This window comes from Callospermophilus lateralis, chromosome 13, assembly GCF_048772815.1.
Source record: "Callospermophilus lateralis isolate mCalLat2 chromosome 13, mCalLat2.hap1, whole genome shotgun sequence".
NCBI classification, from domain to species: Eukaryota; Metazoa; Chordata; class Mammalia; order Rodentia; family Sciuridae; genus Callospermophilus; species Callospermophilus lateralis.
The window spans coordinates 33,788,927-33,815,430 of record NC_135317.1 but is presented as its reverse complement, the minus strand read 5'-3'; the positions used below and the strand labels follow the sequence as shown (position 1 = coordinate 33,815,430).

Genomic DNA, 26,504 nt, shown 5'->3' with positions numbered 1-26,504 from the left:
CTTATTTCCATGCTGTGCTGCTGCTTAATAATTACAGTTTGTATGATTTTGTGTCTTGGCAGGTCAGATAATTCTAAATATCCCATTAGCTTTCAGTGGATAATTTTTTTGTTTCCACTGATTTTTACCCTTGATTTTCTTGTCTGCATATGTGTTATGTCAGCTTTCTGCCAGAATGAAAAATGCTTAACAAAACTCAACATAAAGGAAAAAAAGATTTATTTTGGCTCACAGTTTAAAGGTTTCAGTGCATGATCACTTGGCTACAGTTTCTGGGCTGTGGTAGGGCAGAACATCATGGCAGGGAGCACTTGGTGGAGCAAAACTGCTGGATTCATGGCAGCCAGGAAAGAGAAAGGAAAAGGGGGAGGGAGGGAGATCGGAGCTGATGAAAGGGAAGACAAAAGACACACTTCAAGGACATGCCCTCAGGGATCTGCCCAAATCCTAGTCTCCACCACCCCCCAGCAGTGCTGTGCTAGCTGCAGACCCAACTCTAACCCAGGAGCCTCTGGGGACCATTCCAGAGCCACACTGTAACATTCATATGTGTATAAACACACACACACACACACACACACACACACACACACACACTAAATTGTGTTTGTTTTTCAATTTAAATTTTGCTGATTTTGTGTTTCATAATTTAACTCAGGTGTAATGTCTTTGCTGAGGCCTCTTCTTCTGGATGTGGTCCCAACAATTCAACAGACTGCTGCTTTGGCTCTTGGGAGACTGGCCAATTATAATGATGACTTAGCAGAAGCAGTTGTGAAGGGCGACATTCTTCCACAGCTTGTTTATTCACTCGCAGAACAGAATGTAAGATTAAAAAAAAAAAAACTCATATGCATTTTGTTTTAGATTTTAAAAATGTTGGTCGAGTGGGCAGAGTTGTGAGTTTATAGTGTTTGAATTATCTGGGTATTAATACAACCTAAAATTCTCTGAATTGCACATAATAATATCTTTAGTGTACTTAGCTTTGGGGCTGATAAACAGCTTTTATCCGTTAAGTTAATATAAGGAGACAATGATTTAGTTCTTTTATTTTAGGGAATCATACATAAAGCAATATTTCTGTATATAAGACTTTAAACAAAGCTATAGGATTTGTATTAGGGAAGAGTATGTATAGTCCCTATCACCTGTCAGTGATTCTTACATGCAAGTGGAATCTGGTTAGTGTTGAAAGAGTGAAAGGCAGTTTTGGGGCAAAGGCTAGAGAAAGCAAGCAGAAGGAGGAAGAGAATGTGTTCAATGTGTTCAATAAAAGATTTGATGAAGCCTTTTTTTTTTTTTTACACTTATGTAAGGTAGCATGTTAACTCTTTTAAGCACTATCTAAAAGTGCCCTAATTTCCCCCACTTCTATCTGGCACTACTCTGTTTCTATACAGTTCCATCTATTTGGTTTCCACAATTGTTAAGATAGGTAGGCTCTTGCATTCCACTCTACTAGTTTATTATAGCCTAGGCCTATATCTTTGTTGGAATCTTTAAGATTAAATCCTTATTTGTGTCATAAAAATACAAACAGTCCTTCTGGAAAATGGGCAAAAGATATGACTAGATATTTCTCCAAAGAATATCTATAAAACGGCTAATAAATATATTAAAAGATACTCAAAAGCATTAGTTATTAGGTAATACAAATAAAAATCACAATAAGACATAATTTTCCACCTACTGGGATGGCCATAATAAAACATTAAAAATGGAAAATTACAAGTGTTGGTGAAGGTACAGAGAAATTGGAAACCTAGTATGTTGCTAGTGGAAATGTAAAATGGTGCAGCTGCTCTGAAAAAGTTTGGCAGGTCTGCAATAGTAAAACATTGTTACTCTACGCCTGAGCAGTTTTCCTCCTGTTATATATCCAAAGGAAATGAAAACGGGTTCTCAAACAGAACTTACATATAAATGTTCACAGTAGCATTATTTACAACAGCCAAAAGGAAGAAGCAACCCAAAGTCGTCAACAAATAAATGGATAAACAAAATGTTACATATCCATACAATGGACTTTTATTCAGTCACAAAAAGGAATAAAGTGCTGATAAATGCTACAACATGGATGAACCTTAAACACATTCTGTCAAGTGAAAGGCCACATATAGTATGATCCCATTTATATGAAATATCCAGAATATTCAAATCCATAGAGACAGACACATATTGGTGGTGTTATGCCAGATTCGTGGGACCCCAATATACCTCCAGGAGCTGAATCCGATGCAATCACACAAGAGTCTTTATTGCAAGCTCGAGCCTGGACTCACAACCGTTCCCGACACAGCGGTCCCAGGGAGTGAGTCCTGGTCCTTTGTTCAGTGAGATTTTATAGGTTTTGGGGGGATACTCTATGCATCACAACATCACACAGCAAATCATTTCATACTGCGGGAAAATCAAACAACTACTCTTAACATTTATTAGCACATTCAATGGTGGGAACAGTTGGGTAGGGGTGATTGGTTAGTACAAGAGGGGGGTTCGTTTGAACTGATTGGTTTAGGTCACGAGGGGTATATGTGCTAGACTACATGGTTTCCCAACATGTTATCAACCACCATAAACTACTTGGGGGTCATCTGGCATCCCAGTATTTTGCCTGTCTCATGCTGATTGGAGGTTGCTAGGGGGGGTTGCTCTGGGTCCTCACCTAGCCTAACTGAGTCAGGGACACCTGGTGCCGCAGATCTCTCCTGTTATTTACAGACAGACAACTCAGCAGGGTGGGTATGTGCTTAGGAGTGCTCTGTGGGTTTTTCCAAGGACAAGGGTCACGCACCCTTCCTTGGACAGGCTTTGCTCTGAGGTAGAGGCTGGTTTCTCAAAAATGGAGCCACATTAGTTTCTCAGTGGCTGCTAGAGACTGGGGGAAGAATGGGTATAGGGAGTGGCTGCTTAATTTATAAGGGGTTTCTTGTAGGGGTACTGAAAATATTCTGGAACTAGATAGTAGTGATGGTTGTACAATATTATAAATGCATTAAATGTCACCAAATTTTACATTTCAAAATTGTTAAAATGGCAAATTTTACAATACATATATTTTTATCAGAATTTGAAAACCCTAATTGTACAAAACTTTTGATTTTTTTTTTTTTTTCGGTACTGGGGATTGAATCCAGGACCTCACACATGCTAGGCAAGTGCTCCATTACTGAGCTACATGCTTAGTCCTTGTTTTTTGTTATGGTTGTTAGTTTTTGTTTTTAATAGATTTGAGAGTCATTTACTAATGCCCTCACAAGGAATCACAGAAACTTAATTTTCTACTGGGCGCAGTGGCACATGCCTGTAATTCCAGTGGCTTGGGAGGCTGGGACAGGAGGATCTTGAGTTCAAAGCGAGCCTTAGCAACTTAGCAAGGTACTAAGCAACTCAATGAGACTCTGTCTCTAAATAAAATACAAAATAGGGCTGGGTATGTGGCTCAGTGGTTGAGTGCCCCTGAGTTCAATTCCCAGTATCAAAAAAAAAAAAAAAAAAGAAGAAAATTTTTCTTGTGGATGTTTCTTTTTCATCAAATAGAGTTTCTTCCTCCTTGATTCTGTTCTTTACTTTGAGGTCAGGAGTCTGTGTTTCTATATTCCACATAGAAGTTTCTCAGTAGAAATTTTCTAAGAATGAATGAATGTCTATTAAGTGTAAAGAGACAGAAAATACTAGGCATAAAAGTGAGGAAGCAGTGAGAATCAAAGCATTTTTCATTCATATGCTTCTGTCTCTTTCACCTACCATTCTTGAAGTCATTTCTCAAAGGATATTTAATCTCCTTTTTATGAAGCACGAAGTCCTGTGTGTTTTCTCTCTCTTTTAAAGCCAATTCTTTTGGTAAGGAATAGGAAAGAGGAACATTAGGAATTTACATGAAGAAAAAAGAAGAGAGAATTAGATCAGAACATACGAATTATAGGCATGCATTAGTAATAATTATTGATACCTATAATTTACCTGTGAATTTGATGATTCAGCAGAATCAAAAGTCAAATTAGCTTAAAGTAATGACAATAAATACATCATCATTATTTCCCCATGATTATAAGAAAATGATCAATAGAAACCTACTTTAAAATTCTACTGTAATATTTATTATAAAGCAGTAGGAATTGGGTTACTTCCATAAGAAACTAAATAAAACTTATAATTGAAATATCAGTATTAACAATGTATTTCTTATATTCATAGTATATGTTAATTGCATAGATGTAATCTGTTAAAATAATACTTAATGTGTTTTCTTTCCTGCCTATAATTTGCATTATATCAGTATTTTAGCCTAAGAGAAGGCTTTCAGAGCAGGTGCTGTAATCACCTAGTCCCTTTTTAGCAGTCACTTAAAGAAACAGAAACATAGAATATAAAGTAGGAGATTAATTGTGTTTTGTTTTGTTTTGCAGCACTGGGGATTGAACCCAGGGTCTTGTACATGCTAGGCAAGCACTTTACCACTGAGCTACATCCCCAACCACTTAATTGGGTTTTATTAATAAAGGAATTATGACAACATCATTGTATGATTTTTTTAACCATAAAACAAGAGAGTTATAGCCAAATGTTTTTATACATTGAATTGTTTTAGTAATATGAAGAGAAACATGTTAGTTTTATATTTTAGTTTAAGTTTCTTATTCCTTAATTAGATAAATTTATACAGGAAATATAAACATGAAGCAATATTTAAAAGTCATATAATGACAGTTTGCTTTTATCTTTTAAGAAAACATTTATAAAGGGGACAAATAACTAATATTCCATTCTTTAACTCGTTATTTGTGAGGAGAAGTTTGAAAATAGATAATGAATTATTTTTCTGTTTGTTGATTGGTAAGTGCATCTTGGAATATGGTTGTTATTTCAGGGTAACTTGGGACACCAGAAGGGTTAGTGGAGGTTATGAAAGGCCTGCCTTGCTTAGAGACTGAGGAGAAGTAAGGAAATGAGTTAGTCAGTTTAGTAACTCATGCTAACAATCTAAAAGCTCCCTTGGGTCACACAGTACCTTTCAGTGTAATGCAGACACATAAAATCTCATTGTTTTATGAACTTACAAAGAGCACAATTTTATATTTTATTTTGTACAATTTCAAATTATATGTCTTAGAGTAAAAGATATGAAATATAATGTAAGACTTACCTTGTTTTTCGTTTAGTTACTGAATAGAAACAATGATGGAACAACAAATAATCAAAATGATTTTGCGGTTTTTTCATCTTTTGTTCTCAAAAGCTATTGATTTTACTTATATTAATAATATTTTTATATCACTTTATGACTACTATAGATTTTGGATATGTAAGTGCTCAATTCCTTTTGGGTTTGGTCTCTTTTGCCCTGGTAGCGATTCTACAAGAAAGCAGCGGCCTTTGTGTTGCGGGCAGTTGGTAAACATTCCCCTCAGCTGGCTCAAGCCATTGTGGACTGCGGAGCACTGGATACACTGGTGATATGCCTGGAAGATTTCGACCCTGGAGTCAAAGAGGCTGCAGCCTGGGCACTTGGATATATTGCAAGACATAATGCAGGTATTAGAGCTTAAATAGGACGATGAATTTAGGTTCATTAGGTAAATATGGTTTTTCTTAGTAAACTATAGATAGGGGCTTTAAGAACATATTTATATCATCAATTTTGAAGGATAGCCAAGTTGTTTGGATCACATTCTCACAAAGTACTATATATTTCTATCTTTAGCAGAAGGGGAATTTGAAGTGGGGAGGAGAAAGACGTGAAGGGCGGCAGAGTGTGAGGAGTGGAGCTGATTCTCAAAGGCCTTGGTAAATAGGTTCAGTTACAAAGATTATGGTGGTTTGTCACCCTTCAAGGAGTCATTGGTTTTCACCTTCATTCATGATAGAGCATTCCAAATCAGCCAGGAGCTATCTCACTTGAGTGAGTGATGTGAAAAGATACGGACATAACTTTCTACACTATGTTTTTATTCTGCTCATGTTGGGCAGGAAGGAGGAGGTAGAGAAGGAGGGGCATCTTCTCTTATAAACTGGTATCTCAGTGAAGTCAAGGAGGAATGGGGCCTCTTGGGAGAAGATTGTGCTGCCTCAACTGATTGATAAAGAAACACATAGGGAACAGAATCGCCCCACTACTTTATAGAAGTTGCTTATGAACAAATAACATAAGAAGAAAATACATTTTCAACAAACATAAATTAAAATCATCAGTTTTGCTAATAATAAAAAAATGCATCAATAAGCTATCTTTTTCCATCTACTGTTATTGTGAGGGTCAGGGGAGTAAAGTAGCAATGCAGCTAAGTAGTTAAGAGGACTTTGAGTTTGAGTCCAACTATTACCACTTAGGTGCGACCTTGGATATAGATTTTAAACTTTCTGAACCTTAACTTCCTCATCTGCAAAAGGGTAACCAATAATAGTTACTTCATAGATTTGTTGTGAGGATGATGAAATAATACCTGTAAAGTGCTTAGACCAGCACTTGGCAAGTGGCAAATACTCAGTAAATGTAAAATATTCATATTAACACTGAAGATTGGAGAGGACATTATAGCATTTATGACATTTAGCTGGGTGCCATAACCCCAGCTACTTGGGAGAGGTTGCAAGTCCTTGGCCAGCCTGGGCATTTTAATGAGAACTTGTCTCAAAGTAAAATAATAAAATAATGTTTATGACATCGGAAAAGGAACTACAAATTGTATAATCTCATGGAAAGCAGTTTGACAAAACAGAATCTAAGTCATGAAAGAGTTCATGCTTTCCCTGAAAAGTCTGCTTTGGAAATTCATCCTCAGGATGAAATTCCACAGAATGAAAAAGTGTAGTCATGAAAACATTATTGTAACATTATTTGTAATATCAAAATACCTCAAACATTTGACAGAAATTTAGTGTTTAAATTATAGTAATCTACTTAATGGAATCTCATGCAACAAAGTACAAAGGTAATTATGTTCCCTATATGGTAACACAGAGAAGTGATTATAATGTTAAAAAGAATGAAATTATATATTACAATTATAATATAAAAATAAAATTTTGTGTGGATATAAATTACAAAGAAATAAAAGATTGTATTACTAACATGGTGAGATTAAGGATGGTCTTTCAGATTTTTGAATGTCTGTGTAGGTAATAAAATAATAACTATTATCTATTGAGTAATTACTATGTGCCTGGCTATAAAATTCAGAAACATTATCTCATTTTGATCACTACCCTTGGGTAGGCATCACTCTCACATAATGTAGAGAGGATGCCTGAACTTACGTGAATGGTGGAACCAGAATTTGGGTCTACATCTGTGTGACTTCCAAGCCATGTTAACTACTATACCCTACAGCTGCACTAAATACTTCCTGAAAGAACATTAAAGAAAAAACTTACAGAAACAGGAAGAAGTTCTCCACAATTACATTTAATTTGATTCTTATAATGGTGGTACTACTAGAGACAAAATAAAAATAAAAAATAGAAAACTAAGTTGAGAAAGAAAACTATTTTTATACTAGAATGATTGAGAATTAACATATTAAAATTCTTCCTTTTAATTATCTAAAGTTTGGTTTTCCAAGTAGTTTTACCTTAGACTATTGTTTAGTACATGTTTAATGAGAAAACTAAGGCAGTGTTTTAAATCAGAAGCTGGTTATCACAGGAAACTACATAAGTGGATTTAGTAAGTTTTTTGATATGTCAGAGGGATATGTTATAGATTGTGACATAAGTATTTCAGAATGGTTCAAAAGAGCTTTGAGGGACAGCTGTGCAGATACACTGTCAGGCAGGTGCCCAGAGATAACCTTTTCATCCCTCTCTTTTGTTGAATCTGGGTGAAATGATTATAGTTCATAAATAGGATCTGTCTTAGGGATCCCATTCCAATTTCTTGCTATAATCTGACTCCCACATGGAATTCCCACTGTAATTTCAATATTTCACAGTAGTTAGGGGCCTGGGACCCAGAAACTCCCCAAAGAGATTACTGCATAGATTTCTCAGAAAAAAAGGGAATTACTATCTAGTAAGCTATAGAAGAAGTCATCATTCACATCCAAATCAGTGAAAATAGAGGATTTTCCTCCACTAACGTGATTTATTTCTCAATGATTTCCTGAAACTGGAAAAGATTGAGATTAATGGAAGAACATTCACTCAGTGTTTTCTTCTTAATATTAGTAGTAAAATGTTTGATCAGACAATTTAAGATCTTAAGTATTTAGATTTTAAATAGAGATGCAAAATAAGTCAAACTATATCTTATTTAAGGGCAAAAGAAGGAAAAAGTATATATATATATATATATATATATATATATATATATATATGAAACAATAATATATTTACAGTAGAAGAAGAGAGAAACACTGGGCATTATTCACATTATTTGGCTTTTGCTTATTTGAAAATTATAATTTTTAAAACTTATTTCTAGGGCTGGGGTTGTAGCTCATTGGTAGAGTGCTTTTCTAGCATGTGTGAGTCACTGGGTTTGATCCTCAGCACCACATAAAAATGAAATAAATAAAATAAAGGTATTGTGGCCATCTACAACTAAAAACAATTTTTTTTAAAGTTATTTTCGTGTATAGATTTATAAAATACTTTACTGACCACCAAAAGAAATGATGTTTTGGGGTTTGTTTGTTTTGTCTCCATATAAAAAAATATTAAATTTTTTATGATCAAATCAGCAGTTATTGAATACGCGTGATTATATTTACCTCTCAATTTGAAGATAAATAAGCTATTCCCTTGTATTTTCCCTGTTCTTAGATTAATTATTTCTCCTCTTCCTTCTTGCTACTCTTTCCCATTCTGCATGATTGATTGTTCTAACCAGTGTCAAGTCTCTCACTCTTCCTAAGGAATAGTCTTGCTTTTGGTGATAAAGGGTGTCCAAAGAGTCTGTGTTGACAGTGGGATTGTGCAGCCTCCCTAGTTGCTGCAGCTGCTGAGAGGCAGCCCCAGGGAGGCTCATGGAGAAGGGGGGTATGTGGGCTATTCTTTCCTGCTCCCCTACCCTGGGGGCAGGGCAGTCTCAGAAGTGGGGTCTGTTAAGCCAGCAGCTCTGGGGAGGAGCACTTCCAATGACCTTCATTGCATAGGATGGTGGCAATTAAGAGTAGGAGGGACTGAGGTGAGAGCACAGCCTTGCTGAAAGTGTGAAGGAGAAACCATCCAGGTGTTTTGGGTGAATGCTCTTCCATATTTGGGCTCAAAAAGAAGTTTAAGTGTTTATTTTCGGAGCTAACTCTGGCTGTTCTCACGCCTGGCAAAGAGGGGTACATTTGGTTAGATATTCTACAACTTTCAAATTATTGATATAAGTGTCACAGATAGGAAGTTGGACTGGAGAGGCTGGAAGATTTATTCTGATCACAGAGCAGTTACGGTGGAACTATTTTACAACTTCTCAAAACTTCCAAGATTCTTCCTTTCTATAAAGAGGGAAAATGAACAAGAGCTCATCATTCTTTTTAAAACTCCTAGTCATATCTGAAAATCATGCCAGATACTTCTGTTTTTAGTACCTGATGGCTGATTTCCACATGTGCGACTGTTCTTTCTCTGTAGACCTGATTTATGTCCTGCTCAGCAGCAGTTAGGAGACAAGCTTTTCCACAACCAGTGAAAAGCAGTGCTCACAGAGACCCGCTGATGTGGACTGTACAGAAACACCGGGTAGATTATATCCTGTTTACTAAAATAGATAATGTAAGGAAGGAATCAAAATAGCTGGCCAGCCTGATTTTTTTCTGTCTTACATTGAATAATAAAATAAGAAAAGGAGAAGAGAATTTTAAAATTAGAATTCTTGCAAATATTCTTCTTGTGCTACTTACATGCAAATGTCATAGCCTAAATAGTGTAGAACAGCTGAGGAAGCAATAATTTTTTAAAAAAACTTCACATTTATTTGTGGTGAGAACAACTGAAAGATATTCTTTTAGCAATTTTCAAAGCAATTAAAGTTTAAAAACCCAAAATATTCATGATAAATATATGAAGTAAGAGCTAGGGACTTTGTTCTTTATGTCTCTGTGTGAGAAAGGATGGGGAGAAGGAGACTAGCACCTAGTAATTAAAATTTCATGGTGATGCAGGACTCTCTCCCTGGGAGGTTGAGGCCACAGGGTTGCTTGAACCCACCAGTTTGAGAGCAATATGAGCAACAGAGCAAGGCCCTGACTTAAAAACCAAAAATAATTAAAAAGTCTATTTGGAGACCACCCAGACAATTGTCTTTATTGTGCCAGTAAATGTTAACATTGATTTCTGAAACATCTTTTTTTTTTAGTTTAAAAAATAATCTTATCTTGGAGGGGTTGTAGAACACATAAATATAGGGTCAAATGAGGCATATAATATGAAACATATCACATTTATTTGATACAACACTTATTTTCACAAGTATATTTTCTATTTAGGTGTTAATGAAAAAAAAGGATAAAGTGAAAATAAATGTCTTTCGTATGTTTTTTGGCCTAGAGGCCAAATGTGTTAAACCAAATAACAGTTTAATTATAACCTTGTTTACTCAGTGGTTATCTGATTTGTTGGTTATTTTCAGGGTTCAGTTTCTATGCTAGTAAAAACATGTGATTCTTCTTCAATTTTTTTTTTTTTTTGGTACCATGGATTGAACTCAGGGGCACTCGACCACTGAGCCATATCCCCTGCTCTATTTTGCATTTTATTTAGAGACAGGGTCTCACTGAGTTGCTAAATGCCTTACTGTTGCTGAGGCTGTCTTTGAACCCAAGATCCTCCTGTCTCAGTCTCCCCAGTCTCTGGGATTACAAGCGTGTGCTACTGCACCTGGCTTCTTCTGCAGTTTTAATTTTTGGGCTTTTTTTTTTTTTAAAGTTAGAAACTCTTGATTAATAAAGTTTTCTGGAAAAAATTAGCATTTTTAAAAAATGTAGAATATACAATAACAAAGTATAGTCATTTAGCCTTTCTATATGAGGCTAGTAGTCAATTTCTTTAACAACATCATCATCCTGGTAATCATCAAAAAGTGTGTGAGGTACTTTCTTACTGTATAAAGTAAATAAGTTTGCTAAGATCTTACCTCTAGGATTTTACAATCTGAGATAGGAAAATTGTTATAGATGAACATAAAGGTATCCAGGCAGCTGTGCCAATAGTAGACAGGAGTTTATGGTGCTATATTATAAAATATGTACAATACATTGGCCAATTATACATTGGAATAAGTAAAAGATGAATCATGAGGTTCATTTGTCTATAGCAGAAAAAGGGAAGGAATTCTTTTTCTTTTTTTTTTTTTTCCTTAAGAGCTTTGCTACATTCAGATAACCACTGAATAGACTTTGGGCATAGAGATACAATAGGGAAAACACATTAAGTTGTAAGAAGGAGGCAAGCTGACTCACAAAATAACCTCCTCTAGCTGTTAGCACCTGAAATCCTTTTAGTCAAAGGCTTCGTTTTTGGTCTTATATAGATACCTGTGGAAGAACTGTTCTAAATGGGTGTGTGCTGAGACGATCAAGAGAAAGGCAACAGTGGCGGTTTGGAAATATACTAGTTGAAATAGGCATCATGACACATTTCTTTGAGTCTTAACAAAATTACTGCATACTTAAAACTATAGAGCTAGTGCATCTGAGGAGATAAATTTTTTATTTAAAAATTGATACTCTATTTGTTGGAAAAAAATTATGTATGGTTGGATTGACATGAGTATGTGAACCTACTTTTTCAATTGTAAACTTTTTGAAATGTAAATATGAATTGAGCATTTCTGATGAAAATTTAGTAGCATTGAGAGAAACTTCAGACACAAATAAACCACAATGGATTTCAAGATTTAGTGTAAAGAAAAGAATGTTGAAACTACCTTCCAGATATAGTGCCTTAAAGTATATTAAGATTAATTTCACCTATTTCTTTATATTTTTAAAATAGGATTAATTTTTAAAAATATAAAATTTAAATTACATTGTATGCTTCACATTTCTATTGGTCAACACTGACCTAGAATTACTGTCTGTGTTTTGTGGGTATTTGTTAAAAAGCAGTGTAAGGGACTGAGGGTGTTGCTCGGTGGTAGAGCACTTGCCTAGCATGTGTGAGGCCCTGGGTTCCATCCCCAGCATTGCACACAAAAACAAAAATAAAATAATGTGATTGTAATGTGATCTCAAAAAGTGTTATTCGTGTTTATTAATCCATGTAATTGAACTCCAGTATGCAATAATTTAAGAAATATGGAACTATAATTACCATTGGGGAGAATAAATGATTCATCTTCTAGCAATAACATATTTTATGTAGAAACTACAGTGTAAGATATGTAGCCCAACTGCCAGTTTTATCTCCTATATTGTTTATGTGGATGCATACTGATATATCCTTTGGAAAACAATGTTGTGTGTTAAGTTGATGTGTATGAAATTACCTATGTTTGATTGCTTTTAACCAACAAAAATAGCAGTTTTGTGTGGTTTTATTAAAAATTACCAATAACCTCAAAAACTGCCCCTACTTTCCCCTTAGCAATTTCACTTTGGGGTCTGTAACTTGAAAGCAATCTCTTTCTTTCTCTCTCTCTCTCTCTCTCTCTCTCTCTCTCTCTCTCTCTCTGTCTCTCTCTCTCTCACACACACACACACACACACACACACACACAATTTGTATGTGTGTGAAAACTAGGAAGACACACATGTATATAGGTATGGCCTGTGGTATTCAGGCTTCAAGATCCTGTGCCTTGGTATTCATCTTCTTGGGTAGTCCCCTGCCACAGGGTTGGTCATGAACCAGCAGAAGTCATGTGTGTCACTTCTGAGAACAGATTATAAAAGATTAGCACTTCTATATTGGGGGAGTGTCCTCCTCCCCCCGCCCCCGGTCCAATCATTTGCTCTAGGGGAAGCCAGCTGCCATGTTATGAGGATGTTTATTTAGGCAGCTCTGAGATTTCCAACAGCCAACTTAGAAACTGAGGCTTCCCAGCAACCCCTAAAGGAGTCTGGAAGCAGACCCTCCCTGAATCAGACCTGCAGATGACTGACACCAGATGACAATTTGATAGCATCTTCATGACAGACCCAGCCAAAATTACCCAGCCAAGCTGCTCTTGGATTTCTGACCCACAGAAATGAGGAGACAATAAGTGATGATGTTTTAGCTGCTAAATTTGGGGATCATTTGATACGTAACAATAGGTAAATATGTCATCTGAACACAAAAGGTTCATTATACTATACATTAAAACAACAAACAACCAAATCTAACCTAAAACTAATCAAACGTCTGAAGATGGGACATTGAGTAGGTAAACTGTGGAATATTTGTTCAGTGGGGTATTAGACAATTGTTAAAAATGTTGGGTTAAGGGCTGGGGTTGTGGCTCAGCAGTACAGTGCTCACCTAAAACATGCGAGGCCCTGGGTTTGATCCTCAGTACCACATAAAAATAAACAAAATAAAGATTTTTGTCCTATTACAACTAAAAAAAAAATTTAAAAAGTTAGGTTAACTCCATCCTCAATAATAAAAAAAGACAGTGAAAGCCAATGAGGGGATTCAAAGAACCACTCAGAGGGAGGCACAATGAGAATTGCAGACCAGGGACTGCTTTTATAAAAATCCTATGCTAACCTTTTTTGATAACAAGAATTGATCCAGAGGTGCTTAACCCTGAGCCACATCCCTAGTCCTTTTTATATTTTATTTTGAGACAAGGTCTCCCTGAGTTGCTTAGTGCCTCCGTGTTGCTGAGGCTGGCTTTGAACTTGAGATCCTCCTGCCTCAGCCTCCTGAGCCACTAAGATTAAGGTGTGTGCTTCCACTCCCAGCCTCGATGCTAACCTTTTAACCTCCCAATGTTTTTGTTGTTGTTGTTGTTGTTGTTTGTTTTCCTTTTCTATTTCTTCTCTTCTTTGCCTGTTCTTGTAGAGAATTCCATCAGAGTACCTGTAGTCTTTTACTGTCCAGCCTTCTCTATTGGGTTACTTCTTAAAGGCAGGCACTGGGTTGGAGCAAAGAATGAATACCAATAAATTTTGGATAATAAAATATGCATTTCCCATGTTAAATTTTTAAAAAGTGGAATACAAAATTGTAGGTAGAATGAAACCACAACTATGGTTGTAATTCTATATTTAAAAAGTAGAAAACACCTTTCAGATGCAAAAAGTATATTTTGTAAAGCTCTGATTTCAATAAGTTTATTCTGTTGATTTCTTCTTTACAAGGGCATTCCAGATCCTCTCTAGTTTGTCCTTATTCAGCTTAAGTCTCAGCTGTTAAAAAATAAAATGCTAAATTGGTGGTGGTGATGGTGGGCTAAATGTACTTCAAATTTTCTCCTACCTGTTATCTTTCAAGGTCATACCCAAGTCTTTACCTTTTCCCACTTTCTCTGGTCTCTTTTTCTTGACCTTTCCTTACTATGTTTTGAAACTACTTTTTATTCTTTAACCCTGTAAATGCTGTCAGCTCATCCAGTTAATTGTAATTTCTAACTAATCCCATTAACTCCAGATCATTGGCCTGTTTACCTCACTTGACTTTGTGAAGGAGCCCAAATAATTTTGTCTTTAAAGCAAATGTATATATGCATGTTATGGTTTAAGTATGATGTATCCCCCAAAATTTCATGTGTGAGACAATGCAAGAAAGTTCAGAGGTGAAATAGTTGGGTTTTGAGAGCCTTAACCTAATCATTGCATTAATCCCCTTGAATGGACTAACTACCTACGGGTGATTGTAGGCAGGTGGATGTGGCTGAGGGAGGTGGGTCCTCTCCCCCTCTCTCTGTGCCTCTCTTCCTGGTGTGATGTTCTGAGATGCTTCCCTCCATCATGCCCTTCTGCCTTGATGTTCGTCTCACCTAGGGACCAGTGCAATGGAGTTAGCTGTCTGTGAACTGAATCCTCCGAAACTGTGAGCACCAAATAAAGCTTTAATTCTCTAAAATGGTTCTTGTCAGGACTTTTGGTCTGTCTGGTAGAAAAAGCTGAACAAAACAATCCTTAAACTCTCCAACACTCAACCTATGGGTGACCAATGGCTGACATTTGGTAGAGGAAAGTAAGATAGAAATATGAGTTTAGGAAAAAATGATATGTGAGGGGGATAAAAAAAATCACATGACAGTTTTTCATAACATACAAATTCCCTATCCATGCTTTTCTTACTTCCACCTGCAATTGGAGATGTTACTCACTCAGCTTAAAATTTCAGCTAAAGTGAGTCATTGTTACTTATGGATGCTGCCTCAGATGTGTTGGTGAAGAACAAAGATTTTTGTGGTAGCCGACTTCTGATGGCCCCCAAAGATGCCTCCCTTCTATTATTTATATCTCTGTGTGGTCCCCTCCTCCACCAAACCAAAGAAATACAGTAGAACTGAGAGTTGCCACTTCCAAGGTTAGATTAAGAGAGCATGGCTTTCATCTTCCATTCTCTCTTTTGGATCACTCACATTGAGGTAAAACCCCTCATGGCAAAGTGAACTCCTCCTAACCCTCCCCTCAGTATGGTTCCTCAGATGACATCTTCACTGTAGCCTAGTGAGAAGTTCTGAGTCCAGACCATCCAGCTAAGTCACTTGCAGATTCCTGATCTACATACAGACACCATGATATAGTAAATGTTTGTTATTTAGAGCTTCTGAGTTTGGTGTGATTTGTTATACAACAACAGATAACTAAACCAGTTATAAACAGCTAGGTTAGACTGAAAACTGAACAAATTTCTTTGGAAATGCTATTATTATTATTGTTATTATCATCAATAGAACACTTAACCACTAAGCCACATTCCCAGCCCTTTATTAATATTTTATTTAGAGACAGGGTCTTGCTAAATTACTTAGGGTCTCTCTGTCATGAGAGAGTTTCTATAGACTCAGTTTGAGGCACAGTTAGATTCAATCAAATCTATTTTATTAATGCTCTTTATACTTCAGACATATATCCTAATTCTAAGTCCTAACAGAGTCTACACCCAAGGGTCTCAGGAACTCACCTGTGGCATGTCTTAAGTCCAGGTTGCTAGAACTCAATCCGGGCCAGAGGAGACTGCTGCAGGGGATATGACAATGATGGAGGTCTCAGTCTCCGTCTGGGTCCTGTTAGTCCTAGTTCAATTGTGCTTGCAGCTGATAACTGGGTGAGGTCTGGGGTGTACTTGGGTATGCCCTGGGTAGACTCTTACATCACTAACTTAAGTCTAAGTTCTGCAGATCACATTACATCATTGGCACATTGCTTATAGACATTCAATATTCAATTGATACAGGTTCACTAATTAATGTAGTCAATAGTCAATAATCCTAATATTTCTGGTATAACAGAGGCTGGCTTTGAACTCACGATACTCCTGCCTCAGCCTCCCAAGCACTGGGATTACAGGCATGAGCTGCCGTGCGTGGCTGGAAAGGCTATCATTACTATTATTTTTTTAGATGTTGATGGACCTTTATTTTATTCTTTTCTTTATAAGTGGTGCTGAGAATTGAACCCAGTACCTCACACACGTTAGGCAAGTGCTCTACCACTGAGCCCCAGCCCCAGCCCTGGAAATGCTGTTATTAAAATCATACTGGTGTGTGACCAGGAAATAACCAGCTTTGACAAATTACAGCACTAGAGGCTGGGATTGTGGCTCACTGGCAGAGCACTTGCCTTGCATATACAAGGCACTGGGTTCGATACTGAGCACCACAAAGAAAGAAAGGAAGAAAGAGAAAGAAAGAAAGAAAGATATTGTGTCCATCAACAATTAAAAAAATATTTTTTAAAAATTGCAGCACTCTATTTGTTTTTATTGCCATTTTTAAAGTCAGCTCATTTGTTACTTCGACCTAAAGACTTGACAAGAACAATTACAGGAGGAAAAGTTTATTTTGGGGCTCATGGTTTCAGAGGTCTTAGTCCATAGAAGGCCAGCTTCATCCCTTGGGGGCTGAGGTGGAGGCAGAGCATCATGGTGGAAGCATCTCAGGATATTGCACCAGGAAGCAGAGAGAAAGAGAATTCTTCTCACAACAAAATATATACCCCAAAGGCATGCTCCCAGTGACCCACTTCCTCCAGTCCCACCCTACCAGCCAGCATTACCACTCAGTTAATCCCTGTCAGGGACTTAATTCACTGACTGGGTTAAGGCTCTCATAACCTGTTCATTTCACCTCTCAACCTTCTTGTATTGTCTCATCCATGAGCTTTTGGATGACACGTAATATCTAAACAATAACAGGATGACTGATTATTGTTAATATAAGATTGAAACCCACGTGGTAGCCAACTTTTAAATGTATTGTTTTAGCTGCTTTCTTTTAAAAAGTTTTAAAAATGATATTGTGTGGGACATGGTGGTGCATACATGTAATCCAGTGGTTTAGGAGGCTGAGGCAGGAGGATTAAAAGTTCAAAGCCAGCCTCAGCAAATTAATAACGCCCTAAACAACTAGTGAGACCCTGTATCAAAATTAAAAAAAAAAAAAAAAACAAAACAGTCAGGGAATGTGGCTCAGTGGTAAAAACATGCCTCAGTTCAATCTGTGGAATCCCCCAAAAAAGATTTTGCTGTATATTTTTATGACCAAATAAAAACCCCAGCCCATCTTTAAATGAAAATAGGGTCATCTTATTGAAATGACTGACTGTGACTCTCTTATACTTTTTAAATAAGAATATTCAAATACAACTTTTGCAGGGCTTAGAAACAGAATCAAAGAGAGTTTTTGAAAAAATAAATAAATAAACTAAAAAGCCATAAAGTTTAATAAATGTTAGGTTTCCAGAGGCTTTGAATTCTAATTTTTAATTAGATGTGCTAGATATATACTTTTATTTCTTTTCTCATTTCTTTTCCCCCCAAAGTCTTGTGTTTTGAGTCCTTTTTATGAATTCTCAGAATCACTTAATTTTACTCAAATCTGTATTATGAGTGGAAAAATTAATATCCATACATGTTTAGGTAAATCCTTTTTTCCTCCCACTTTGCAGGCTGATTTTTAGGTTTTCATCAATTTACTGGAATTCTTTCCTGGATTTTCTTATATAACCACTATGGTGATTCTTCCTTTATACCCCAGAGCACAACTTCAAGAATTAAAAGTAGAAAAAAAAAAAAAAAAACAACCCAGCTTTCTATATCCAGAAAGTTTCCCACGGGTCAGTTAGGAAGGTATAAAATTTAAGCCCAAGGTTGTGAAATGGTGGTTGAGGCTGTAGCAAGTCCACAGATGGATGTGTTTCATTTGGTCTGCATTATGTTGCTCACATGGTATTCTTTAAAAAATAAAATTGTCAACACATAAAAGCTAGGCAATTTCACATTATAAAAAGGTCAGACAATAGTAGGCCTATATTCCTACCTGGTGTATGTTCCTGTGGGGTCAAAGCAAAGGAACTGCTGCCCCTTGTAGATAGTGCCCTGACTTTTCCACTTTACTACTGCTCCCCCAGATCCCCTATTGTTCCTCTGGTTTCACTTTATTTTATTTATTTGCCTGGGCCCTGTGGGCACCTGAGTTTACTGCTTCTGATCTAAACAGGTAACTAGAAATGACATAATTAAGAAGAGAGGTAAGCTCGGTGGTAGAGCACTTACCTACCATAGGAGGGGCTCTTGGGTTTGATTCTCAGTACTGGAGAAAAAGAGAGGGGGTAGGGGACTGAGACCCTTGTAAGCACTGTTTAAACAAAATATCTTTTTCTTGATTTGCCTAGGTTTTTTTTCCTTAATTTTTTTTATTGGTGCATAATTTTTTACATAATAATAAAATTCATTAGGTAATAACCGGGTAGGCTTGAGGCAGGCTTTGTTGCCTGGAGAGGGTAAAGGCCACTTGTCCTGCACAGCTTTTGCATGCGTGCCAGATGGGTACCCCGGCCGTTCCAGGCTGGGGGAGCAAGCTCAGCCCAGGGGTGACAGGTGGCTCCCCACACTTTTCCTTTTTAGTCAGAATAGAAGTCAGTTCTAATGTACTACTCATTCAGCACTAGACACTTATGATTTTATGAAAGCTATTCATCTTAAAAGTGCTCCCTTTTATCTATTTCTTTTTGTTTTACAGTTGTATTAAGGGTTTTTAAAAAATGATTCTAAGGTGAATATTTTGATCCACTTAATTTGTAACACTTCACATCTGTTAGTGATAGATCATTGCAAATCCAGATGTTATCTAGTTAGGAAACAAACAAACAAACCAGAAAAGCCAGGTCCTAAGAACAGCACAGAATCAAATTATCAAGAAAATATAACAAAGAGGAATGAGGGAAGGGAGAGGGTAGGAATAGGAAAGACAGTGGAATGAATCTGACATAACTTTTCTATGTACATATATGAATATACCACAGTGAATCTCAACATTATGTACATCCACAAGATTGGGATCCTAATTAGAATAAAATATATTCCATGCTTTTGTGTGTGTGTGTGTGTATTTGTGTGTGTGTGTGTGTGTGTGTGTGTGTGTATGTATATATGGATGCTACTGTTCTGTATAACTAAAAAGAACAACAACAACAACAACAACACACACACACACAAAACCACTCAATGGGGGGGGGGAATGCAATTGTGTAAGAGCAAGTACTTTTCACCACAAAGTTCCACATGTTACTGTTACTCAAAAAGTCACATGCACATAAGCCTGATAGTGTTGCTAGAAAGAATTATGGGAAAACCTGAGAGGGGTAGAGAAGTATGACGACATCTCCCCTGCTATCTCTATTCCTTCACTCAAAATGAGCTTTTCATGAGGTCAAATAAAACAAGTTACTCCTTTACAAAAACAGCTGATCATCAAATTCTGGGACCTACATACATTCAATTGTCTACATGTGTACAATAAATGGCTTAGGTATTTGTGAATAAGGAAAGTACAACTGGATTATTCTCTCTGACAATTTGCAGTCTAAAAAGTGGTCAAAAATAAATAACTCCTAACGTTTGAAAAATGTAACATTTTAACTTAAATGTAATAAGGGCATGAATAAAGGCAGCAGCTGAAGTGTGAAGAGATAAATGAATGTTTCTTGTGCACAATAGTAACTCTTCAAAGAATAATTACACCCGCTTTCCTAGTATTTAAAGGAGACACATATCTCACCATTTTTAAAATAAAAAACTTTCTGCTTTCTTGAGAAATAAGCTAAAAAATTTTGTGCCTGTTTATCCTATATAATAATTATGTTAATAGAGTTAGTCCCAATGGTAGCTATAAGTATGGATAGAAGATATGTTTATATTTCATCATTACTTTTAGTTCTGGGAATCAAACCCAGGGTTTTGCACATGCTAGGCAAGTGCTCTACTACTGAGCAATGTACCCAGCACTTTTTATTTTTTAACAAATAACCGTATTGAAAATTTGGCAAATAGGAAAGAAAAATATATTACTAATAATACTACCAATTCATTATAAATATTGTTGGTATGTTGGTATGATTTGTTATGTAGTTTTTTTCTTTGCAAGTTTAAAGTTATGACCACCTTTTCATCTTGCTTGCCATCTAACAGTATAAGATTGTCACATTATTGCATATTAGGAGATATATTTTTAAAAATTAATTTTGAAGATTCATTTAAAATTCACAATGAGACTAAGATATTTTCAGATACTGAAGATAAAACTTCTTGGCTTGCAGATGGTTCTTGGTCAATCTGTTTTGAGCCTCTAAGTCTGTACATATCAACCTTTGATTTCATAAGTATGGTATCAAATGAACTTCCAAAAAATTATTTCCAAACTGGAGTTTAAAAATGATCTCCCTAAGATTTCTCCTATGGGAAATAACTTTTAGATATTCAGAATTTTTTGCTTTGCTCCTACTTTTTTCTTTTAAAGTAGAAAAATGATTCTGCAATCTTTGTAATGTTTTGAATAACCAATAAAAAAAATAAAGTGTTAATCACCCCGAAAAAAAAAAAAAGTATAGGAAAAAGGAAAATGAGAGCAGAGGATAAGTTGGGAAACACTTCCTGAAATGATATCCCTATGTACATTTCTCCTGAACACTCCACAGATTTGACTTCTGTCTCTGCTCCTCATTGGTGAGTTTAGTTGCCCTGAGCAGGGTCTTCTAGAACAGAACGGTGTTTTACTCTATTGTTTCCCCCAAATCTAACCAAATTTCCAACACATAGTAAGTACTTAACATTTGATGAGTGAAGGAAAATAAGAAAATATGTACATATCAGAGACGAAAGAATTATATCAGGATGTTTTCAGCCGTAAGTTACAGAACAGCAACTGCAAGTGGCTTAAACAAAAAGGACATTTTTTATTTCACATGACACAAAGTTCAGATTCAGGGCAGTTGTGAGGTTGGTTAGCAGCTGAATGGTGTTGTGGAGGACCCAGATGTTTTTCATTTTTTGTACTCAGCCATTCTCAGCATATTGGTGATTTCTTCTGTTATAGTTGTAAGATGGATGTAGGAGTTCCAGATGTCATTTGCAGACATGAGCATGTCCAACAAAGAAGAGGTGGTATTTTCTCCTGTGAATCTCAAGTTTATTACAAGGAAAAAAACTTTTTGCAGATGCTTCCAGCTGACTTCCACTCAGGTCCCATTGGCCAGGATGACTTCACAAGCCCATGCCCTAGGCTATTTGATAGACACTGATAGTGACTAGTACAGAAATGCCAGAGGAAGCAATAATAGGGAAAAGATGTGCCACAGGGCAAAAGGTGGTGATAGAGGCAAGATGAAATCGCCTGTAGTATACCTAACACATAGTGTGATATGACTTAGGCCAATTTCATTCTTCTCTATATCTATATCTAAATCTATATCTATCTATACACACACACACACACACACACACACACACACACACACACACACATATACTATCTCAGAATAACATTATTTTAAAGGAACAAATATACCATTCAACAGCAGATCCAAACTTTGGAGAAGTAAAGAATAGGAAATTGTATATACAAAATTGCTGAAACCAGGCTGGGGATATAGCTCAGTTGGTAGAGTGCTTGCCTTTCATGCACAAAGCCCTGGGTTCAAATCCCAGCACCACACACACACACACACACACACACACACACACACATTGCTGAAACCAATCTAGGGCCCTGGAAACTTCATTACCTTCATGGCAAATCTTCATCTAGGGCCATCCCTAGCCTTCCCCACATTGAATATCACTACTCAGGAAAGAACAGAAAATTGCTTAGGATGGAATTGGGTAACAATTTAGGAGAACAGTTTGCTTCACTATTAGCATTACAGTATTCAGGAGAAGGGGTATATGGCAATTTAGCAGTCACTTCAAGGAAAAGATCAAAGGCATGGAAATTATAAAGATAATAGATGTGTTTAAAAAGAACCTTGAGATTTGATTAATAGCACTTTTAAATAGTTGTGGTTTATTGCATATTCTTGTATCAACTACTAGAAACTATGTATAAAAATGAAAATATATGAGTAGATGAATTATTCTTGTACTTTCTTGATACAAATATTCAGCCCATTATATTCTAGTATAGGTACATATAAAGTTGATATTACCATACAGCATCTGTATAATTTGGATTGAATTGAATTCTTAAGGACCATGTTAAAAATTAACAGCAAATATGTGTATTGTATTTAGATATTACATATACTTTATATTTTATTCCTTCACTTGTGTGTGTGTGGGGGGTGTATGTGAGGTACAGGAGGGAAACATTGATCATCTGTTTAGCCTGCTGTCTTGATTGCAGTGGTATCCCAGAGATTACTTCTGAGGAACCTGTTACAAAGCTGTTACACAAGATTGTAACAGTCTTTCTGCTCCTCTTCTTAACAAAACAAAAAAACATTTTCCTCTTCTCTTTGGTTTTTGAAATTACATATGAACTTCCCACTGCATACCATATTTCACACTGGATTTTAAAAATGGAAGCATATTTGCTAATGAATGTAGTGTTAATTTGCAGAAGTGTATTGTTGGCACCCAGAGTTGAATGAGCTTGGCACCTAACAACCTTTCATTAATACCTGTTTAATGAAAGAATGAATGAACTGCTTATTCAGTATTGAAATCATTATGATAATTTAAGGAAAACAAGTTTTGGACACTAACCTATATTTGCTAACATTATTTTCTTTTTGAAAATATGATAGTACCAATCTTTTAGCAAATTAAGCACTACATTCTCTTCAAATGAAAGACTTTAAGTTATATGCCAAGTAGCTATTTTATCTTGACAAGACATTTATTTATGGTTAGGGAACTACAAATCTGAGAAATAAAAGCATAATTTGAAAGGAAGAGTTTATAGAAATGAGTATAGGTGATTCAGTAAGAGACCATGAATGCAATGAGAGTAGAATCTGTAACTATGTATGGTGCTTTATGCTTCTCAAAAGACATTCTTTATATACATATTATATGGGTCTGCCTGCCTGTCTCCCATTCTTTATAATTAAATATGTATAATTTTTATAGCTGTTATCCTTGGACACACAAGTAAATCAACATGTGTATTCAAAAGACATTTACTTGATTTCTGGTATGTAACATAGTTAATGTTTGGATAAAGGAATAATTTCATCTTAACATTTATATTTTAAAAAGTATGTGGATCAGTTGTAAATCTCGTTTTTGAAAGTGTTTTTAATGCACAATGAAAACACAGCTTTTTATTTTGTATAAAGTGTTTAAAAAATCTTTTAAAAGTATTACAAGATGAAAGGAATTTAAAAATCGACATTATTGGCACAAGATTCATGTTAATGTTTACTCACGTAAATAGCACAAAATACTGCCTAATTAGTGTGGTTGGTAAATTTTTGGTACTTTAATTTTCTCTGTTATTGTAAACCATGCATAAAATGCTTGCCTATTGAGAAGTGCAGAATTGTCAGAGCTTAAACAGCTGACATCTGCTTACTCTCTTAAAAAAAAAAAAAAAAAGAATAACAAGCCATTTCAGCCTAATCTACCTCAAATGTGTTCATGTAAATGGAGGTCCATCTATTGACCTGTGTTCTTTTCAGCTCAGGATTGGTCCACATGGTTTATGAAACCAGTAAGGCTGATTTGAAATGCAGATGTCGAGAGAGTGAAGTCCACCCTCCCCTTTTTTCTTTGCTGTATCTGTCAGGGTGAAAAATGGCTTGCACAAGGGTCAGTCACCCATACTCACTTAATTACTTTTCTTGGACCCACAGAACTGTCACAAGCTGTGGTAGATGCAGGAGCTGTTCCTCTTTTAGTACTCTGTATCCAGGAGCCAGAAATTGCTTTGAAAAGGATTGCTGCTTCAACCCTCAGTGATATTTCAAAGCATTCTCCGGAGTTAGCACAGACAGTAGTGGACGCAGGAGCGATTGCTCACTTAGCCCAGATGATCCTCAGCCCTGATGCTAAATTGAAGGTATTTATAAAAAAGCCAAGAGACAAACAAACCAGACTTCTAACAATCTAAAAAAGAAAAAAGGAAATGTGCACAGATTAATATTCTACAGCTAAAAATAATTAGTAAATTATCATTGAAAACAGACATGAGTATACTTATTATTCTATGGTTCGTTAATATGTGAAAAGAATGATAGAAAATAAAGACGTGATTGGGAAAACTAGCCGCAATATTTAAAATTAGAAGTAGCATTGAGGTTAACATTAACCATTAAAAGAAAGAGTCAAATCTCAGGGTTGAATGGGACCTAAAGGTTTTCTAGCCCACCACCATAATATTCAAGTTTCTTTTGAAAATGGTCGTATTTATGTTAGTATTCTTTGCAGCTTTCCAAAATCATTTTTTGAGTTAATAGTCACCATTTTTTACTTTTGTATTCTCATATTTATACTTTATAAAATTTTTAAATTATTAATGTTAATAAGCAACAGAAAGTTCTTTGAAAGGTATCAAATCATAACAAAAATGTTAGTTCTGCTTAACCATTTTTGTACTAAATTATCACGTGTCATAAATTTACCATTTATACTTAAGAAATTATCTTCATCAAAAGTCATATTCTTTTATAATCTATAATAGGTAGAATTTTTAAATTAGAGAACAAATTTAGAAATTAGGGAATTAAAAAAATTAATATAAGACTAGGATGTAAAAGTCTCAAAATTCAGAAACCTTAGGTCATATTATTTAATTTTTTCCTTTTTTATAATGGAATTTGAATATTTAGCTATTTAAATTACATCTGAACTCTGTAGTGGACTAGGGGAATTCTATGTAATGTTTTTGTTATTTGTTTTTGTTTAACAGCGTCAAATCCTTTCAGCTCTCAGCCAGATTGCAAAACATTCTGTGGATCTGGCAGAAATGGTTGTTGAAGCAGAGATTTTTCCAGTTGTACTTACCTGTCTGAAGGACAAAGATGACTATGTGAAGAAAAATGCTTCTACTTTAATTAGAGAGATTGCAAAACATACACCAGAGGTGAAAAAAAGTTTGTTTGTTTTTTTAAAAAAACCTTCAAGATACAATAATATGTAATTTTATTTTTCAGATGAAACAGTTTATTTATGGGCCCGAGGGTTGTGCCACAGGATCTAGTTAGGTCAGGGTTTTTCAGCTCAGCACTATTGACACTTTGGACTAGGTGATTCTTTGTTGTGGTGAGCTATGCTATACATTGTAGAATGGGCTCTGCCTACTGGATGCCAGCAGTACCCCTCCCCACAAGCGGTGACAATCAAAAATGTCTCTATAGGTTGCAAAATGTCCCCCAGGGGACAGAATTGCCCCCATTTGAGAACCACTGGGTCATAATAATGGAGTTTGAGTTGAAATTTCAGTTTTTAATCATTTCCAGCTTCCCATTTCTTGATTGTGGGGACTGTGGACTACTGTTACCCTTATTATCTTATGTCAGCTGGGAGTAGTCAGAATAGTATACCTCTAGGTTGGGATAGACCACAAAGGTCCACAGATATAATGTGACCACTCTATCAGCTGTTCTCACATGATCATTTCCTGATCTGAGTTCTTAAATGTGAAAGAATTAGAGACAAAGCAAGCTGTGTTGATTCTGAAGCTGTATCTTTTTTTCTGTATATATTTTGACTAATCAAATTTCATTTCATTACACATTAAAGTCTCATTTCTTATTTCATCTTTATTTGGTTGATATTTTTTAAAAATGGAAGAGCATGCAGCTCCTAATAATTGTTAGCAAAGGTGGGGGGATAATTAGGTTAGCATATTTCAAGACTGACATTGTCTTTCAGCATTCAGTGATTAATCTACTTCATACTCACACATTGTGATTGGGGGTTCAGTAGTTAGCTAGTTATGAACTAGCCCTAGGCTTAGTGTCTAGGTGAGGAATTTTGACAACCATTATAATAGGGATAAAAGTTGTGCCATCGATGCATGAAAAATTAAACCGAGGAGTAAAGACTCTCACAGTGAGTATATTTGTGTTTGAATTAGCAGGGCTATTATATTTGTGTATTTCTTTACTAAATACCTTAGTTTCTCTGAATGATATTTCAGTTTTACTAGTTGTTTTAGGTTCTAAATAAAGTGTGGCTACACTGGTATT

At 35.8% G+C, this 26,504-nt stretch overlaps 1 protein-coding gene across 1 annotated transcript in view; it reads left to right on the top strand.

Annotated features, from left to right (window-relative positions):
- Spag6 (sperm associated antigen 6) overlaps window positions 1–26,504 on the top strand; it is a 64,618-nt gene that overhangs the window by 19,580 nt on the left and 18,534 nt on the right. Inside the window, exons 3-6 of the mRNA XM_076831648.1 lie at window positions 659–825; window positions 5,355–5,538; window positions 24,168–24,373; window positions 25,223–25,396. Coding sequence (XP_076687763.1) covers window positions 659–825; window positions 5,355–5,538; window positions 24,168–24,373; window positions 25,223–25,396 — 731 coding nt within the window. The remainder of the gene's footprint in view (window positions 1–658; window positions 826–5,354; window positions 5,539–24,167; window positions 24,374–25,222; window positions 25,397–26,504) is intronic.